This window comes from Hibiscus syriacus, unplaced genomic scaffold (genome assembly GCF_006381635.1).
Source record: "Hibiscus syriacus cultivar Baekdansim isolate YM2019G1 unplaced genomic scaffold, ASM638163v2 tig00110580_pilon, whole genome shotgun sequence".
Taxonomy (NCBI): Eukaryota; Viridiplantae; Streptophyta; class Magnoliopsida; order Malvales; family Malvaceae; genus Hibiscus; species Hibiscus syriacus.
The window spans coordinates 1,368,678-1,383,059 of NW_024062791.1; the positions used below are offsets into that span (position 1 = coordinate 1,368,678).

The following is a 14,382-nucleotide window of genomic DNA, read 5'->3' on the forward strand; positions in this document are numbered from 1 at the left end:
ATATAATCCGTCAAAGGATTTGATCCCTTGCAACTAGACAGATCGGTATTCAGTACTCAATTCGGAATTGCTTATCGTGGGGTTGAACAAACATGCCCACAGCTCACTATTTGTAAAGCTCTATTCAGTCGTTATTATTTATATTAGTGTGAATCAATTTCAAAAAAATTATATTAGTGTGAAGAAACATGATCGCAGTTTGCTAAAGATTTGGAAGTGCAGAGCATGAGGATGTTTATGGGATACTAGGTTGCAGTTGCAGAAGATCAAGCGTGGCAAGCGATCCTCGGGATCCAGTGGTGACGCCCAATTCTTCATCATAAAAACTTCAGCTTTGGTCCATAAAAACTTCAGCTTCAGCTTTATTGCTATAGCTGGATCTTAAAACAATTGTTTTTTTTAGTTTATTTTGGTTAATTAGATGGGAATGAAAAGGAAGTGGATATGTTGATGTACGTGAATTAAGCTAACTGCAAATATCGAAGAGAAAGCCCATTTCTGATCCAATCCTGCTTTGCTTTAAAGAAGAAACACAGAAACTTGAGGTAGTTAATGTTTCTGTATCCTTAATTAATACGTCTAGTTCATCACACGTCATTGTAGAATAATAAATAATTCTATATAACTTACAAAGTATCTGAGACCTAACAACCGTTCCACCCACATATATTAAGGTTTACTAAGACGACGACGACAACAACATTAACTAATTAGTATTGTGTAAACAACATATTAGGTACTACTTCATGCAAAAACCATTACATGAATTAAAGCAGTAGCAGTAGTTATAGTAGTAGTGCTAAATTGAACCTCATTTTTCTCCCATTAAATCATTTCCCTCCACCCTGCCTGTTTTGCTTCTTGTCTGAATGCCCATCCCATCATTCTGCACCAACCAAACCAAACCCAGAAACCACAATAGTTAATTCTTTATTATTATTATTATTATTATTTCTGCAACTCCAGAATCAGATAAAATATATTAAAGTTAATAGAAGAGATGACGCTATTACTGTCATTGTCCCCGTCCCAAACATATTGATCCTTGACACACCAATTTCCAGGGAAAATGTAACGTAAATCATCTACTCTTCAAATTAACTATTATTAAGTAACTAAAGCAAATTGAAAGAAAATAATCACAGAAGAAGCTATAATACTGTCCATTAATCTAATTTAGCTGCAATATATAATTAACTATATACAACTACGATTATGATTTAGGGTAAAGTACACAAATGGTCTCCAAACTATATGACATTATTTTGTTGAGTCTCTCAACTATTAAAAGTTACATAATGGTCCATCGAATATATGGATTACTTTGTTGAGTCGCCCAACTATTAAAAGTAATAAAATAGTCACTCGACTATTCATATATTCCAAACTTGTCATTTTCTGTTAAAAAATTGACGACCGTCTGAGCTAGACGATAACCTGTGGACTGAGATATGATCAAATCTGACCCCATAACCGTTTGAACTGTATTTTATATGGATCGATTCTTTGTTTATATTATATCGTCGAGATAGTGCTTGAAAAATTATGACATCAAGCCAATGCTTGAAAGCAATGGTGGCACCAGTAGATATCATTAAAATATGATTTTATCATATCTCAACCAGTAAGTTAACGTTCAACTCAGACGACCGTCATTTTTTAAACGGAAAATGACAGATTTGAAACATATGAATAGTCGAGTGACCATTATGTAACTTTTAATAATCGAATGACTCAACAAAGCAACACCCAATAGTAAATGAACTATTTATATATTTTACTGTAAGATTTAAAATGTTATTGATCGATAATCAAAAAAGATAAATTTTCTCTTACATTAAAATGTAAGTGAATCCCTCACTTTATATAGATATAAAAAAAAAATCTTGTTCGGCATAATCAAAGAAAATAATGTATATCTTTATATTTTGTTCAATATTTGATAAAACAAAGAACATCTAAAATTCAAATCATAGGGTTAAACTCAATAAACTAGTTTCAAAGGATTGGTTTTATAATATGTCTTTGTAGTACTTAATTTAAATTAATCGGATAATAAATCAAATACTAATAATTATATATATAATTATTTAATTATATTTATTTTTTAGAAAAAGATTAAAAAATATATCTATCATAACATGGTCTGACTTCTCGAATTATATCGCGTTAGCATAGTAAAAAAATTACGTGACTATATGCATGTGTCTCCACAAATCTTAAGTCATTAAGAACAATGAAATGCAATCTAGGAAATATATGAGAGTATCAAGGATCTATAAATATATATATAAAAAAAAGAAGACAATTTCTGATTATAGACTCTTCACAAAGTCTACCAGGCTTGGTTAATTGGATTATTACTGTATCACCTTATATGTATTTAGTGCAAAATCAAAAACTAATTAATTAATTTAAAATGAATATTTTAATTATAAAGTTATCCTTTACCTGTCTTTCAATTTCTCTTCTATGGATTGATTTATATTTGATACATTACTTGTTGGTATATAAATATTTATATGATTAATAAACAAAATGATATTATACAATACTAACTAGAATTGCATATATTTTTAAACTTTGAGTTATATTTGTGATTTTTCATGTTAAAATGACTTATATTTAAAATTTATGTTAACAACCTATAAAGCAAGTGGTTAAAAACTCTTAGTTAACATCTTCTCTCTCTTATGTTACGGATTCAATTCCCATTAAGAGCAAAATTCTCCTTCCCCTCCCTAATATCTAAAGTTTTAAAATTGATGAAATTAAACTTTAGTTCTTACTTTTTTTTATTTAATTACTTTTAGAACATGTATATTTTGAAATTAATAAAATTAACTTATAATCCCACGATTTTATTTATTTATTAGGTTCCTGTTAAATTTTAAATCAATGTCCTAGTTTAGCCGCTACAAGGGCAAGTGAAAACTTCCTTTCAGAATATGTACATTCTTAAATTGATAAAATTAACCTATAGTCCCACAATTTTTTCGTTTATTTACTTTTAAGAAATTATTAATTTTTAAATTAATTAACTTGACCCATAGCTTCATCCCAGTTCAGCCGCTGACGAGGAAGTGAAAATTTCCTTGGTGTTTTAATTTCTTTCCATAATTTCCTGTTTTATATTAACAATGTTGCTGACAATATTATTAATCTCAATTGTTTATCCTTTCATTTTTGTGCCAAATGTAATAAAGAAAATAAAATCAGTTTTAGTTGTGAGATATATATATATATATGTATGCATTTCATCTGTTTTCTTTTATTTTATTTTTATGAAGTTTATACTTTAGGTTATTAGTATTTAAATCTATGTATTGTTAATGAAAGACAATATTATTTCATTCAAGAGTTTTTGAAATAAATATATAAATAAACGTGTAATCTTTTTATACCTTGAATGTATTAACTAAATATCATATTCCTCAAGCACTAAGAAGGTATCCCGACTCTAGCTAGCTTTATAAACTCCGACTCCTGAGAGAGAAATATTGATAAACTTCCATGACAAATATTGATTCTGATTCAGCATATGATCCGTCTGAAACATTCCAACTTAACAAATACTTGTTCATATAAGCTGCTAAAATGATCCAAAAATCTAAGAATACAAACGCATGAAAAATCTCTCAAACCAACCAGATATTTGTTAGGTTCCTCACATTCCTAGAGACTCTGGTTTGCTATATATGTTATATTTTTCTGCTCGTTAAATGGTACGTATATGCAGCTATGCTTTAATGATAGAAAACCTGGGTGTAAAATTCTTAAATCTGGTCTTTCTAGGAAGAAAGTTGTTGTATCATATTAGTCTCCGTACTAATTAGAGCAAAGAAAAGACAGAAAGAGCAGGGAAAAGAAAGCAGCGGTAGTAATATTATTCTCTCTGATATTCCTTATTGGATTCAGTCGAACCCAGAGTCAGTAATGGCAGCTAGCTTTTTAGTGTTTAGAGCTCTTGGCTGTAGATGCACATGTCTACTTACGCTCTCAACTCTACTTGTTTCCAGAGGTCAAGCTACTTGGATTTCACGGGCATTTAATTTCTTCTTACACAAATCAACAACACTACTATCCTTTTCCTTTTCCTTTTCCTGCTTAATAATTTAAAATATTCCCATCCCAAAACCTGTTAAGATCGAAATCCAAGGGTGTTACGAGGTTTTCGGAACCACCATAGCACAATCTGGACAGAAAAAAGCTAAGAGGCGTATAACTATATATATATATATATAATCAATTTTAATAGTTAAAATTATTAATGTTAGGCCCCACTAAATTATATATGTTGATGAAAAATGCATTCTCTAATAAAACACAATCTACTTACACACCAAGTCAAGCATATATAAGACAAGTATAGATTATACGAGATAAAAATTCTTGAAATTAAAAAAGTCTATACATTACGTAATGGGGGAAGTTCAACGGTGCCGCAGCTTAATATACGGCTAAAAAAATATGTTATCGGTTTTGTTATTATTTTAAATAATAAAACCGGTAAAAAATGACCGAAAACATTATTATTTCTACTGGTTTTGTTATAAAAATAATATTTTCGATAAAGCACTATCTAAAACATTATTTTTTTGATGGATTTTTCCTACCGCGTTTACCTATATCGATAATTATAACCGTTATAAATAATAATATATTTGGTCATTTTTACAGGTTTTGTTATTTAAAATAATAACAAAACCGATAATGCTTTATTTTAACCGTATATTAAGATGTCGCACATGAGCATTTCCCTACGTAATGGCAATGCCTTGCTGCCGCAATCTTTTGATATGCGTATTATATTATCATTAGTTTATAAAGATGCAATCAAAGAAGAGGATGACGGTTAAATAAATTATTTTAAGCTGTTTACATACCATTAGAGAAAATCTAGTGTGTATATAAATTGGTTCCATCCCTCCACTCATATACTAAAATTTAAACTAATTAATTTTGGACCATGTGTTCTATATCAGAAATCACTATAATATATATGTATATAATATCAACATGGACATTCATTTAACGGGGAGCACAAAATCGAACAGAATCAGAAAAGTACCCAAAAAACAAGGGAAAAGTAAAGAAATGCGAAATATTTTTCTATTTTTATTTTTTTGTGCATGATACGGGGACAAATAAAGAAAAAAATTATAGGGGGGTAGAGGTAATCTTTCTCATCCATTCAATGGCACGCAATAGTAAGAAGTGATCCATGGGTAAAAATCACTTAACATACTTGTGCAACACTGCAAGGCCTGAGTGTTAAAATTAGGGTTTCGGAGGTAAAGGATTTAGGGTTTTTTCTACCATCGAAAGACGATTCCATACTTGGAATACTATGTTCTTTTCGGTTCTGTGGTAGACTATAGTATTAGTGGCTTCTAATAAACTAACCAGCTCCAGATATTCAAGCAATCTAGTTTTCTTATTCTTGAAAATTTATGTATGCCGAAATCTATATGTTTCTTTTTAGTTACTTTTTCTTCTGCGGCTAGCTAGATGGACTTGACTAGATTTTTTTTAGTGAAAAAGAGAAACAGAAACGAATTTTAAATGAAAAGCTAATGATGTGTGTGTGTATATATATTATGTATCGAAGTCAAAGGAAATACCATTTATGAAGAATCCAAAGATCCTAGGCAGCTAGCGAGGAGGGCTGCCGCTTGGAAGATGGCATAGGCTCGTCGACGTTGGGTTGAATTTGAGTCTTCTTCTTCTTTTTCTTCCTATAAGGAATCCCTCTGGCCTTCGCTTGACAGTCTCTCACTTCACGCAAATAAACTCGGATTGCTCCGTTTCCAAAAGGGTTAGTCTCCGGAGACCCGCCATGCTCTTCATAAGCAGCTCTTAGGCGTCCGATCAGTGCGTCAAGGCTCCCCCAGGCCTGCCTTAGTGGACAAGTACAAGGAGCGGGCGGGTCAGGTTGTCCGAAAAAGACGCAACCGCGTAGGTGGACCTTAGTCTTCCCGAACTGATCCAGATATCTGAGGAAATCAAGAACATGGTTGCTGTTACACTGTGATAGTGCAATCGGTGGCCTTTGGTTCTTCAAGTACTGCCCGAAAGTGTTCCAGTCTCGCCGTTTCTGTGACTCGTATCGGCTCAGCGGAGGCGTCGGCTGAGGTTGATTGTGGTGGTTACCGGAGGATCGTGCGGAGGTTTCAGCAGAATCCGTGGCTATATCACCTGACATGATGAGTGAGATTGATCTTGGTTCCAGAGGAATTCGTGGGTATTTTTGGCAAGAAATGATCGTTAAAAAATAAAAGGAAAAAGTAGAAGAATAGGGATAGTGCAGTGGAGAGAAAGATGAAAATCACATCTTTGGGTCTAACTGAGGGGACATGTTATGGGCCCCCATGAAGGTGCTTTAATTTGTTCCCCTTTTTCTTCTTTTAATTCCTCCCTGATTCTTTGTTTGTCTTTCTCCTTCTTTCACCCAAAAAAAAATTAACAATTAATTTTTTAATAAAATATATAATTACAATTATGACAGTGCTAATGTCATCATCTCTGACATTCATTTTCATTTCATTCATACTGGTAGTTTATTTTTCACAAATGAAAAAAACTGGTGGTGTTTGACTTAGAGCGAAGATGAGTGGAGAAGAAATTACATGGTCTCTTTGTTAGCCACTATGATATTCTATTCATTAGAGCTACTAAAATAATTATCACTAATAATAATACGTAAATTAATATTTAGTGGTATTGCCGATGTTTCCTTGGTTTACATATTTCCTTTAGGTGGTTTTTCTAGATATCAGGTTCTTGTCTTCATCCCTGCTTTTTAACCTTTGCAAAATTGTTAATGAATTTCTCGTGGTTTTTCATAAATTTTGTACGAATCTCGTCGGAGATCATCTTACATTCCACTTTGTATGAATTTTATAATAAATAAAATATTTGATGTACGAAAACTAAATTCTAAGTATACAATTATATTTAGAATTTAAATTCTCCCAACTATATAATATATTTCAGAATTAAATTTCATATTTATTAATTTAAAATATATTGATCTTGGAATCTTATTCATTTTCGGGTAAAGTGCACAAATGGTCCTAAACGACTATCATATCTCAGTCATCATATTAACGTGTAGCTTAGAACACTGTTAGTTTTTTTTTTATAATAAAAATTGGCGAATTTGGAATATATAAATAGTTGGTGATGATTTTGTAACTTTTAATAGTCGAGGAAATTGACAAAGCAACACTATATAATCGGAGGATCATTTTATAACTTTAATAATCGAATGACCTAATAAAGTAATATCCTATAGTCGGACCTTTTATGTACTTTACTGTTTATTTTAATAATTTTTATGAACATTTTTATGCACTTTGTTGTCCTAAATAACATTTGTGGGATCAATGTTTGAATGTTTTGGGTTTTTAATAGCAAACATATAGTGGTTGAAATGAGAGTCTCAGCCTGTTGTTTGGTGTTTTTTTATTTGAATTAAATGGGTGTTTATGGTCTTGAAATTCTATTAATTTTTTAGCACCGCCATAGGCCTCAGTTTTAAAACTGTCATCTTTAGTTTTTTTTTATCATCAAACCATACGTTTATTTAATTTATTTGAATAATCGTATATATATATTAAAATTAATGGACATATGTTTTACTGTACAATGAGAACATCAATAATGCATCAAGTGTTTATATCCTCGTCCCCCAGGGGCTGTTTGGTTCAAGGAATGTGGGATTTTCATTGGAACAGAATTCACATTCCCATGTTTGATTGGCCGGGAATCTCATTTCCGGTAATATTTTATTACCAATAGTAGAGTTTTTGGGATATATTACCGGAAATGTCATTACCTCTCTTTCCTTAGGTATTGTTGGATTACCGACGTTTTGAACTAAAATGTCCTTAATTTTTTTTTTTCAAAAATATCATTCTTGTGTCATTAAATAATAAAAATTCTACGAATGTTAAATTATAAATTTATCCTTAAACTATTTTAGATTTACAAAAAAAAATCTATAATTAAAATTTTATATGAATTTCAGGTGTTAAAATAAAATTTTACTCTTTCATTAAACCTTTTTATATTTTCAATTTTGTAAAAAAATATATATAAATTTTTTAAAGAAAATATATAAATATTTTTTAGCTTGTTAAAAAAATATAATAAGGATAATTTGGTCAAATATACATTCCAATAATCTTTTATTCCTTTAACCAAACACGATAATCTTACATTCCTGCTAAACCAACCAAACACAAAATACAATATTCTCAGTAATCCTACTCCCTGATAATCTTACATTCTCACTGATAATCTTACATTCCGAACTCAACGCACTCTTAATGTAATTGATTAAGCTCATTCTCTATTAAAAAAAATTGAACAAAAAAGGAAAACAGATATGATGAATAGAGTAATAGTCCCATAAAACCCAATTTATTTGGTAATTTATTTGTAAAGGTGGTCAGGTCAGATAGTGTCCATTCCGACCCTTCTTTTTCACAAAAGTGAAAATGCAGTATAGGGCTATAGTAGTAGTACAATGATAAAAGCAGCCAAAAGAAGAACATATTTTACTGCAGCAAAGATTTGGAAGAACTTGGGTAACTATTTTCCATGGCAGTTCAACTTTTAGAACAGTGTGAATGACTGGGTTTCAGGGTGCATCTTAAATTGTTGGCGTCTTTGTAAGGTTTAAGGAAAAATACTAGGCCAAAGGCAATCAATTTCTCAGATGATGACCCAATCGCCTGCATCTTACTCATAAATAACTCATCACCAAAAGCTACCACTCTGTGTTCAAACATCTCGAAATTTAAAGGGATTCACTAGTTAAACACGACAATTAATTTGGGAGAAAATATGAATTGTTCCCATAACTTTCTAGACAAGAATCAACAACTGGCCCTCCTTGTTCATGAATAACTGTTATATATATATATATATATATATATATATTATGGTAAGTGTTAATTTGATTTTGATGTAATATGGTAAGTTATCTAGATATATTTTAGTTTATAGGTTTAGGGTTTAATTAATATATGTATTACTGATTTTGTTTATTTCTTTTACTTTTTTAATATAAAATTATAATATTTAAATTATCTATAATCTTCTATAAAAATTATCCATAACTTTTTTTTTATAATTATAGGGTAAATATAAGGTAGTATTTATTCAAAGACTTTCAACCCTTTAACAATGAAGGTTTTGCATCCGTGGTACTTGAACTAGAGACCATAAAAAATAACAATAAATCTCTTAACCATTAAGGTAATAATAATAAACTTATAATTTTAAAATGTTACGATAATAATAATAATATCAATTGAGTTAATACGCAATCGATTAAAATAAATAATTAACATAATGCAACATAATAAAGTTTATAAATATTGCCTATTGAAAACAACATTTTCTTTTAAGAAAAAAAACACATAAATGGTAAAAATTATAAAGTTTTACTTTTATATTATGATTTATGTTTAATTGTCTCTTAGTAGTATTTCTAACTTTTAACTTTTTTTATAAAAAAAAACTTTTAAATTTTAAAATATTATCTCTTATAAAAATAATTACTTATGATTTTTTCTCTAAATGAAATTAAAAACTTTCATCTCTATTTTATGATATCTATTTAAAATTTACAATTATATATTTTAATAATATTGTCTTTCTTTAAAAATATAACTACATATAATGTTTTTTGAATTAATCATTGATGTCCGATTTATTGACTGACTAATACATATTGAATTTTATAGAATCTTATTATAGGGGCGATATTCCTAATCCAATTTATTTCATTTGTAAATGCTAAAATTCAAACCCTTAATAGGTAGATATAATATTGATCATAAATAATAAAATCGTAATAGTAACACATTATTAATAAAGTGTGAGAAAGTTGATAACAGTAGACCATAATGGCGCCTACTATGATGATGAATAAAATCCCACATGTGGGCAGTGGGGACATATGTTTCAAAGAAGGGAAGTGACTTTGAAGGGCAGCCAATAAATGTGGAAATGGTTAGCCTCCCGTGAGGAATCCTATCACCCACCCTACTTTCCCCCTTCTTCACATTAATACTTTCCTTAATTAATGTATTGAAATATAAATACATAAATTAGGTAGCAGAAAGTGTCTCAGACTGGAATTTGTTTTTACAAGAGCGCCAAATCAATGAATATTTTATTATGTGATGATATTTGTATACACAAGTAGATATGGAGTAGGTTAATGAATGAAAAGACGAGCTTATTCTCCACCTTCATTAATTTCACTTTCATCCAAAAGTTGTAGCCCAGATGTCTGTGGAGGGGTAAATCTTAGCTTTCTGGCATGCAAATAGACGGAGATTCTTTTATAAGTGGGCATCAATGGTCCATTCTCTATCTCATATGCATTTTATATATATACGTGCTTCTCTCTCTATATATTAATATAATATTAAAGAAATAATTTCATTTAGTACACACATAATACATATTCGAAACTTCTAACATGTTCCTCCACTTTCTAATATCAAAGTATATATTCTTGGAAACAATTTGGACAGAAACATGTCAGGTGATGATGGAAAATGTTCTAAAACTATCTAGAATTTCAGAAGTTAATATCATATTATGCTGATATATTATTTGAAACCATGTTCAGGACAAATTCTTGCATTGGGGTTTTACTTGCAAGAATCGTTTTATCCCTTTTCTATGTAGGTCAAAACAAATAACTAAGCCTTGTCTGTTTTGAGGAATTTATTACCCCATCTAAAGAGAGACACGGATTGACATTTGACATGATATTAGCAATTGTTATAAGTTACACATATTCAACAATGGATGCAATAATTCCCCAACAAACCTTTTAATTGCCTTAACCTACATAGTGATAAAATATTCCATTTTTTAAATAAAAAAATAGAAGCGGGTTTTTTATTATTCCACGGAAAGACAAGCATATCAATGGGATTATCTCGGGAAAGGTGGGTTAATATACGGTTAATATACGGTGTTATCGGATACATTATAATATATTTAATAAATTCGGTTTAGCGCTACCTGAAATATCGAGTAATAACAATGTTGTAGGTGGAAATCATGAAGAAAATATTAAAAAATTTGGCAACCGACAAACTTAGCTTGTCGGTTTGTGTCGATACAAATTAAAAATATATCGATCCATAGCAATATGACAAGTAAAAATATGATAAAACCGGTGTCATTATGATAAAACCGGTAAAGCGCTACCGGATATATTGAAAGTATCAATAAATTAATATAATTGTTGACACTTTTGTAATTTAAAAGAGAAGAAGTTATAACGCCTAAAAGGTGTCGATACTTTATAAAAATGTGTCGATCCATAGCAATATAACAAGTAATAATATGACAAAATAGGTCTCGAAATGATAAAACCGGTAATATATTGAAAGTGTCGATAAATTAATATAAGTATCAACACTTTTGTAATTTAAAAGAGAAGAAGTTATAGCGCCTGAAAAGTGTCGATACTTTATACAAATGTATCGATCCATAGTAATATATCCGGTAATAATATGACAAAAGAGGTCTCGAAATGATAAAACCGGTAAAAAGATATCGGATATATTGAAAGTGTCGATAAATTAATATAAGTATCGACACTTTCGTAATTTAAAAGAAAAGAAATTATAGCGCCTAAAAAGTGTCGATACTTTAAGAAAATGTATCGATCCATAACAATATAATCGGTAAAAATATGATAAAACCGGTATCGAAATGACAAAACCGGTAAAGCGCTACCAGTTATGTTAAAAGTGTCGGTACTTTAATAAGTACGCGTAAACAAGTATCGACACTTTAAGAGAAATAGATAAATATCCTCTCGAAAGTATCGACACTTCACATAAAAGTATCGACACTTATATAATTGTATCGATTAAATATAAATAACATATCCGGTGTAAATATAAAGGCATAGCTAAATTTCCTCTGAAAATAGATAGAGTTTTTGAAATCGAAGCGTAATTGTTGCTGCATTTCAAAAGTCGTTTCTACGTTGAAGTTTGTTTTGTTTGTTGCTGCATTTCAAATCGAAAGGTACGTTGTTGAAACCCTAGTTTTTTATTATTACAGTAATTAGGGTTTTTATGTGTTGTTGTTTGGGGTTTTTGAAGTAAAGAAGCATTTGGGTTTCGATTACATATAGAAAGTGATCTTCTAGGTTGATGATAAATATCGATACTTTTATTTAATATTATAGGTAGAAAATGATAGTATAGGTTGTATAAATGTGGCGATACTTTGAGTATTGAGTGTTCCCATTCATTTGAAGGAAATAGGGAGGTTTTGGGACCGATTATTATATAATATTATAGGTAGAAAATAAATATGGATACTTGTATATAATATTATAGGTAGAAAATGATATTTGAGGTTTGTATAAATGTGTCGACACTTGTTGTAGTGGCCATTCAAATTCTATTGAAGACCAACCGTTTTACCACAATAGTGGTTATCGATTTTTGTATACAAGTATTTGATTTGATTTGCGTAAACTGATATATGAAGGAAGAACGAAGTCAATTGGTGGAAAGCAACCAAAGGGTGGATATATGTACTTCTAGTAAATATCAATTTCTTTTTGTTATTATTGTTGAAATGATAATTGGATTAAAGTATTTAGGAACTTTAAATTGATTACAAATTTTAAATGTTGACAGTATGGACGAATGTGCTGAGTGAAATGAGGTTTGTATCATTGATAGGAGTAAATGATCGACCAATTCGGAGGGAATTGTGTCGATCCTTGATGGAGCAATTTGATGTCAAACAATGTATTGCTAAATATGGCGATTATTCATTCCCTCTGGGGTATCGACTGCTACAGCCATCTTGGGGGTACAAAACAAAGGCAAAAATGTCCATAATGTGTTTTCCAAACAAAATAAGTTCACAAATAAATGTCGACACATTTATATCAAGTGTCGATCCCAAAAACATCGAAACCCGTAACTATAATGTAATAGGTCACTTTACAATGTAACCGGTTTAAATTTACCGGTTTTATGAGAAAATAGGTCTACAATATGTGTCAAAACTTTATTCATTTGTGTCGATACATGTTGTCCAGAATGTATTTCCAAACCAAGTGCACGAACAAAGTGTCGATACATTTATAAAAAATATCAATACCAAAAACATCGAAATCCGTAATTATAATGTAATAGGTAAAATAACAATGTAACCGGTCTAAATATACCGGTTTATGAGAAAAGAGGTATTCATAAAGTATCAACACTTTATAAATATAAATTTGTACCGATACTTTGCGTCCATAATGTGTTTTCCAAACAAAACAAGTTCACAAACAAGTGTCGACACATTTATATCAAGTGTCGATCCCAAAAATATCGAAACCCGTAACTATAATGTAATAGGTCACTTTACAATGTAACCGGTTTAAATTTACCGGTTTTATGAGAAAATAGGTCTACAATATGTGTCGACACTTTATTCATTTGTGTCGATACATGTTGTCCAGAATGTATTTCCAAACCAAGTGCACGAACAAAGTGTCGATACATTTATAAAAAGTGTCAATCCTACAAACATCGAAACACATAATTATAATGTAATCGGTAACATAACAATATAACCGGTCTAAATATACTGGTTATTTAAAAAAGGTATACATAATGTATCGATACTTTATACATTTGTGTTGACACTTTATGTCCATAATAAATTTTCCAAACAAGTTCACGAAAAAGTGTCGATACATTTAGAAAAAGTGTCGATCCTAAAAACATCGAAACCTGTAATTATAATGTAATAAGTCACTTTACAATGTAACCGGTTTAAATTTACCGGTTTTATGAGAAAATATGTCTACAGAATGTATCAACACTTTTTAAATTAGTGTCGATACTTTTGAAAATTACGCGTGTTTTTTTCTTATATATACAAAACCCAAAACGAAAAACCCTAAAGGCAGAGAACTCTTCCACTCCGACGGTGATGATCTTCAAATGGAGCACCAGCGTATTAACATTGAAGAAAATCGAAAGCGACCAGTAAGTATCAATGTATTCATGTAATTGTTCTTGAAATGGTAATTGGATTCAAGTGTTTAAGATCTTTTAATTCATTACAAATTTCAAATCTTTACAGTCTGACTGAATGCAAAATGATAAAGGAAGCTCATAATCATGTTGACTGCATAGCCAATAAAACACCCTTTCAAGGTCCAAATGGTAAGCTACGAATTGGTAAGACAAGCTTTCTTTTGAGGGTTTAGGGACTGAATCCCTACAACATAAGGAGTACATGATTGAACATTACATATAATAGTTGTATTCAGTTGTTGAAGAATTGTTTTTAATTTTATACGAATATAGTTGTAAT

The 14,382-nt window shown here is 30.3% G+C and overlaps 1 protein-coding gene across 1 annotated transcript; it reads right to left on the minus strand.

Annotated features, from left to right (window-relative positions):
• Positions 1-642: 642 nt before the first annotated feature.
• Positions 643-6,367, minus strand: LOC120133471 (protein LIGHT-DEPENDENT SHORT HYPOCOTYLS 10-like). Its single transcript, XM_039150047.1, has 2 exons — positions 5,625-6,367; positions 643-886 (listed from the first exon to the last, which is right to left on the minus strand). The coding sequence occupies exon 1, from the start codon at positions 6,203-6,205 to the stop codon at positions 5,648-5,650; it is 558 nt and encodes a 185-aa protein (XP_039005978.1). The 5' UTR covers positions 6,206-6,367; the 3' UTR covers positions 643-886; positions 5,625-5,647.
• Between the last annotated feature and the right edge of the window lie 8,015 nt (positions 6,368-14,382).

Coding starts and splice junctions, on each gene's coding strand:
- LOC120133471 (XM_039150047.1), bottom strand. CDS start 6,205: ATGTCAGGTGATATAGCCACGGATTCTGCTGAAACCTCCGCACGATCC.